A 6,723-nucleotide genomic window follows, 5' to 3' on the forward strand; every position below is an offset into this window, starting at 1 on the left:
CCTGGGTCTGCTGCCTTTACCTCACCGCTTCCACCACACCGTTTCATGACAAATACATTGGACAAGTGTATTCATTTCATCTCCTGTTGCTAATCTGAAAGACATTGAATAAAGTTGGCATAAACGTAAATATGGTCAGAGTAAAAAATGAAATTCACACAATGATCCAAGCTAGCCAAAGCATTTTACTCATGTTGAAGTCTGTTCTTCACCAAACCCAGAATTTGTGTCCATAATTAATCAAGCTATTAAAGATGATCTAAACAGTTAAATTGCTTTTTCTGCTCACTTGTCTCACAGGTGTGGTACATGGATGGTTATCACAACAATCGCTTTGTCAGGGAGTACCAGTCAATGTATGACTTCATGACAACAGATAACTTCACGTCCCATCGCCTGCCTCATCCGTGGTCTGGTACTGGCCAAGTTGTTTATAATGGATCCATTTACTATAACAAGTTTCAGAGTCACACCATAATCAAATTTGACTTTAGCACATCACTTATCAGCCGCTCCAGACAGCTTGACTTTGCCGGTTACAACAACATGTACCATTACTCATGGGGTGGGCACTCTGATATCGACCTCATGGTGGACGAGGGCGGGCTCTGGGCTGTGTATGCAACCAATCAAAATGCTGGCAACATTGTGCTGAGCAAATTAAATCCAAACACTCTTCAAATAATCCGCAGTTGGACCACCAACCACCCAAAGCGAAGTGCCGGTGAGGCCTTCATGATCTGCGGAACATTGTATGTCACCAATGGTTACTCAGGAGGAACTAAGGTTTACTACGCCTTCTCTACCAACTCCTCCACCTACGAGTACATTGACATTCCCCTGACCAACAAATACAGCCACTTGTCCATGCTCGATTACAATCCTAGAGACAGAGCACTTTATGCCTGGAACAACGGCCACCAAGTTCTGTATAATGTAACGCTTTATCATATAATACAGTAACTAGACTGTATTGTTCCTCTGTGTCACAGTTTGATATGATATGATTCTTACTAGGCCTGTCGCGATAAACGATAAATCGATTAATCGTACGATAAATTAAAACTATCGACGTCATTTTAATTATCGGCATTAGTCTCTCCCGGCCTTTTTCTCTTTCTGTTAATGACACTGAATGAAAAAAGGCTCAACTCCGGTGCTCTCCACTGACTCCTCCCTTTCTCATTTCCTTAGTGTAAAGCCCAGCGCAGAGACACGATCTTACAGCTGCCAGCCGATTGTCGGCCCATTTTCAAAACCTGACAGTCCACACATTAGCCGACAGAAATCCAAGGTATAACGGTTCGATCGGGTTCGTTCCTGCCGTGTGGTGTCCAACAATGGGCACAAAATAATGGCTACAAGTCCAGTGAACTAATTTTAAAACCAGGCATTAATCAATGCTTTACTACAATCTACCTGCAGTGCATGTGGCTAGTGTCAGCGTAAAGTCCTGACTGAATGAAAATCATTATAACCTATTTATGTCACGTTAACGAAGAACAGCTGAAAAGTTACCGGGTTTATCAACTGAGGTAGTAATTTCGCTCCAACTCCTCCCCTTGTCATTTCTATATTCTTTGCATGTTGAATAAACATTAATGTTGTTTCCACGTATCATCTCCAATGTCCGCTGGACTTCGGGTTGCGCCGTTTCAGCTGTTTGGGATTCCCCTCCATAATTTCCCCTCAGAGGAGAATCCTTGCTTTCTGATTGGCTGCCTGTCACATTCAACAGGCTGCGTTAAAGCTCCCAGTCTGGGAAAATCCCTGATTTAGATCGGAGCAGCAAGACGATCTACCGTAACACACCACACAATCTTAGAAAGATCAACGTTTTAAGATTGTCTTAATTGGAAAAATAGGAGCAAAAAATCATGTAGTGTGAATTATTGCATCAGGTAGTCGATGTGCCCATCTTCTCTATTTAAATCTCATTATTACTGAAGGGCAACATAATATACAGACTTCATAATCTGCAGTCTTTTGGTTGAATGCAGTATTTATTTCCACTTTTACTTTATGTTGTTTAGTTTTTTTTTCAAGTGCGTTTTTTATTAATGGAGACTGAGAATCCATTTTATTTTCGTTTTTGGTTGTTTTGTTTATTTTGTTTATCAGTTTCAGCGTTAAATGTTCTTTTGAAAATAAAGTGTATCTATCTTTGGCAAGAAATCACATGCATTATTACATCATTTCCATTAAAACAGTGTAAAAAGATCTTCAAACAATAATATCGTTTATCGCAATAATTTTTGAGACAATTAATCGCTCAGCAAAATTTGCTATCGTGACAGGCCTAATTCTTACATAACACTCTACATTTTCTCTCACATTTTCTGACTTTAAGACAAAAGCAATTATTCAGATAATTTATGTGCTTCCAGGGCAAATAGGTTCACTGACTGAAACTGTTGATCACAGCTGCAGAGAACCATAAAACCGACTGTTCCTCGCTCAAACCCTCTCTGCACTGCACAGTTTTACAGGTGTTTCTTAGCATGGGACGCCACAATAAGATGTCAGCGTGTCAATCGTGGACAAATAAAAAACAGCACTCTAAGAACTATGGAACTCCAAAAGTATTTCTGATTTGATAAGTTTTTTAAATTGTTACAGCACCAAATATTGGATTAAGATGCCTGTTGTGAATTTTACCCAGAGCTTTGTCTTTTCATTCACAAGTCATATAAACCTTAACGCTGGGCTGGAAATCATTAATCAAGCTGTTAAAAACATTTCTATTCTCAAAGACTGCTGTAAAAAAGGTTTTTTAAAAAACCAAAAAGTAATGAAAGTGTTTCTAGTTTAAGAAACTAACCAGATACTCCTGGTTTTTGTAATTTCCCAAGTCCAGACATTTTCTTGGTACTGAAAATATGGAACAAAGTACTGGACTGTTAACTTTTAGATGTTAAAATGTTATTTTATTGTTAAGGATTTTAGGAAATTCATTGATTTATTTTCCTCAAACTGTTCCTTTTAGCCTTGAAGTCACTTGCTTTCCAAATTACAACAAAGTGTTTAAATAAAATATATTTATTGTTTTGGGATTGTTTGTATTTTTTTCAGAATCTATAACTTTAGGATTCCAATTCAAAATTGAATTTTATGATTTTTTTTAAATGTAACATATCAAACAGCAATAGTTATTGTTCTCTTTTGCAAAAAAGTATTGTTAGAACTTTTTGTAGGACAAGCAGAACTTTAAAGTCTGTAACTTTTCGTATGACTTTCTGTGCTATCATCTTAGTTTGTGAAACATCATTTCTGCTGAAATATAAACCCTTTTTTCCTGAATAACAAAAATCCACATTTACTTAAATGATGATAATATTCTATGGTGTTTCTCAGTTTTGTTTTGTTTTTTTTACATACAAGCAGATTTTTTTATAGACTCAGAAAATTAATTTATTGGCTTGTGAAATAATTTTGTTCATTTTGGTGTTCGGTGCCATGTAAAGTAATCCAAATGGATCCATTAATTATACATATGGTTAACAGTTTGACTGTTTATTCTATTGGTTTGTGTAGATTTTGTGTAACCATTAATACAAGTCAAGAATCAACATGAACATTTTCACTGTTTTGTGTAGATTAAGCAAATAAAAGTGGGAACTGTGCAGATGTGTGGACTGAGGAGTTTATGGAATTTGTGGCCTTTATTGTACAATGATATGATGGGGCAAAGATGACTAGGAAAGAAGGAAAGAACCTGCAAAAAATGACTGGAATTGAACCAAGAATCCACATAGTCTAACAAGTGATCCAAGCGAAATGGATGAAGGATTATTCCCACTGCTGGTTCACAAAAACATTCAGAATAGCTTTGCTGGAGGGCTGGTTAATCTTCCAGGGAAGTTTTAAATATTGAATTGTGGACAAGGAGTTTACAGCAGTGGTAGCTGTTAAGGCACAGCCATTTTGGGAGACATTTCCATGTTCTTTCCAGGTCACAATCCCTTTCAACACTGTTGGACTCTGTTTCTGTCATACAGACGCAAGTCATGTCAAGGCAGATTCCAGCTGGGGGGTTTCTTTTGTAATAGGTTCAGAGCAAAAGTATCTGTAAACAGAGTACACAGACTTTAAGAAGTAGATGAACACAAATATAATCAGGTAAGTTCACTCAAAATTTAAAAGTCTTTGGTCAGAACAAAATCACTTGTAGAATGACAAATCTTTGTGTTTAAAGCATTCATACATATTTTCTTCACATAGGGACTGAAGGATGTTGCAGGAAGAGCAGCTTCCCTGCAGGTTTTCACATATTGCCTTTAGGCATATTTAGTGGCAACTGATCCATTCCAAGTTTATGAATATGCTTCTTTTACAAGCTGGTTGCAGTTACAGACATGTACATGTTCTAAGTTTGAAAAACATTGGTTAGCATTTTAAAGATGAGGAGGATCAGCTTTCCATCAGGTTTAGGGATTCTGAAGACAGAACATCTCTGCCGCCTTCGGCTGGAATCTGGTCGCTGAGTCTGGAGATCCAGATTCACTCAGTTCTCCTGCACTGAGCTGTGAGCCAGGTGGGATAGTGTTGGAGAACAAAAACGGTCAATTTCATCCATCCACGATCAATAAAATGTTGAAATAATTGTCTCTGTCTTATTGATTCAAAATGTTTTATCTACATTGTGTGAAACGGGTCAAAATGGTGTTTCCCGTTTCACCCACATATTAAGTTTGGCAGGTTTTGCATCTAAACAGGTTTTGATTTTGGGGTGTCCAGATTGATCAATTTTGTAAACTGTGTTAAATTTGTTTTTAATCCAAGATAATTATTTGAAAAATTCTGTCATGATGGATGCTACTCGCTTAACCCACATACAGAACACAAACAGGAGATGGAGGAATCAGATAAATTACATTTATTGAAGAACACATCAACAGTTAGTGAAATGTGAGTGACTTCTAGACTGGATCCGGTCTACTGGATCCACTGGATCCACTGGATCTGGGGCGTCAGCGATCTGAGGACTGGGGAGATGACAGGTAAGTGGGTTTTAGGAATTATGGGGAAGGAGTAATGGAGCGCGCTTACTGGGAGAGATGAAGTGGATCCGCCAGGGAGGTAGATGGTTGAGACGCTGGAGTCTGGTTCTTGTGCAAGAGAGGTGTTCAGTCTGGGTTCTGATGGCTGGAGGTAGCCGAAGGGTGGCACGTCGGAGGGCGGGCAGGTAGTCGGACCGTTAGTCGACCGAGGGGTGGGCTCCACGAGAGGAATCCTGTGAGAGGGTCAGAGAAAGAAGGCTCAAATTAGCTGAGTGCACGAATAAATTCTCGGGGAACTAAGCGCAGAGGGGCTCAGGGTACCAAAACAGGTATAACACTCCGGCACCAGAGAACTGGCCACCCGCTCCTCTTATGCTGGTGTTGATGAGGCTGATAACTCACAGGTGCGCGGGGACCATCCTCCTCCAGAAGCTTCCTCATGGCTCCCCCTGGTGGACAAAACAGCTCCCTATGAATACAAAAAACTCCAGCCTCTAACAAATTCTCCATATCCTTTGACCCTGGGTTCTTTTAACGGTTTAACCCAGGCATGGATGGACCAAATAGTTTTTTAGGTTTTTATTTCTGCTGTAGGCTGCAATAATTCTGTAATTTGGTAACAGTGAGGTGTCTGATTGGAACTTGATGTAAATGAGCTGGCAGACAGACGATGAAAATGTGGTAAGAAGAGGGAGAACAGGAGAGATCTCAGGTTATCTGGACTCAAGGAAAGAAACTCTGCATCTCCTCAGGAAAGTCCTGGAGTTTCCCCTCAGAAGAACGACCTTGAAGAGGACTCCCTGAAATCTGCTGAATAAATGAAGTGGAATCTGAGTAATTGTGATTTATTTAGGCATGCCTAGGTGTGTTTGGGTGATAACTGGTTTTATAGAGGAGAGCATGCATCAGTGGGCTCAAAATAAACTTTAATGTTTAGTTTATGGGTGGTTTTGAATTGTGAGCCTTCGTATGTGGTGGTGTCTAAAAAGTCTACAGCTTTAACGCTGGTGGCAGACTTTAGTGATGGATGGGTTGTGTGTTCAATGTGTGAGTGAAATGTTTAAAATCTTCCTCTGAGTGAGTCCAGACCTCCAGATGTCATCCAGGTATCTGAAGTAGAACATGGTTTTTTTAATGCATTTCCTGAATCCTCTGTTTCCCATTGTTCCATGTTGATGTTTGCATATGTGGGTTCAAACTTCTTCCCCATGTTAGTGCCCTTGATCTGGAGGAAAAACATGATTCCCCTAATTGATTTGTAAAAGTTGGAGTAGCTCCTTATCTGTTCTTCTACAGATAAGGAGGAAATATTTATAGAAAATATTTTCAATGGACTTAATGCCCTCAGATATATCAATATTAGTATTGATAGAATCTTCTGGTGAACAGAAGAAATTTGTCCAGTTAGGGTCAAGCATATAGGAAGAAAACCAGAAAATGAGTTTTCTCACTTAAAGTAACTCAAACAGTATAAGTGGAAGTGATCTATGGGAGGGGCCCCACATACCCACCGAGTTTGGTGGGCGTAGCTTGTTCCCTTGATGTAGCTACCATTGATTCCCATTCATTTGAACAATTTGTCACTCAAAATATCTCAAAAATTATTTTATGGATTCTGTCTTTTATCTGCTTACACACACACTGCTGCTGCTTACATAACCATATCATATAAGACTGACAATCACACATAAACTGAAACTGAATAATTAGAGAAGGAACAGAA

The 6,723-nt window shown here is 39.1% G+C and overlaps 1 protein-coding gene across 1 annotated transcript; it reads left to right on the forward strand.

The window, feature by feature from the left end:
* Positions 1-258: 258 nt before the first annotated feature.
* LOC116716531 (noelin-like) lies at positions 259-3,635 on the forward strand (the record flags this gene model as incomplete). Its single annotated transcript, XM_032557356.1, has 2 exons — positions 259-1,006; positions 2,303-3,635. A coding segment is annotated over one exon (705 nt), but the record flags the coding sequence as incomplete, so codon positions are not given.
* Between the last annotated feature and the right edge of the window lie 3,088 nt (positions 3,636-6,723).

Source organism: Xiphophorus hellerii, unplaced genomic scaffold (genome assembly GCF_003331165.1).
Source record: "Xiphophorus hellerii strain 12219 unplaced genomic scaffold, Xiphophorus_hellerii-4.1 PGA_scaffold_63__1_contigs__length_250000, whole genome shotgun sequence".
In the NCBI taxonomy this organism is placed as follows: domain Eukaryota; kingdom Metazoa; phylum Chordata; class Actinopteri; order Cyprinodontiformes; family Poeciliidae; genus Xiphophorus; species Xiphophorus hellerii.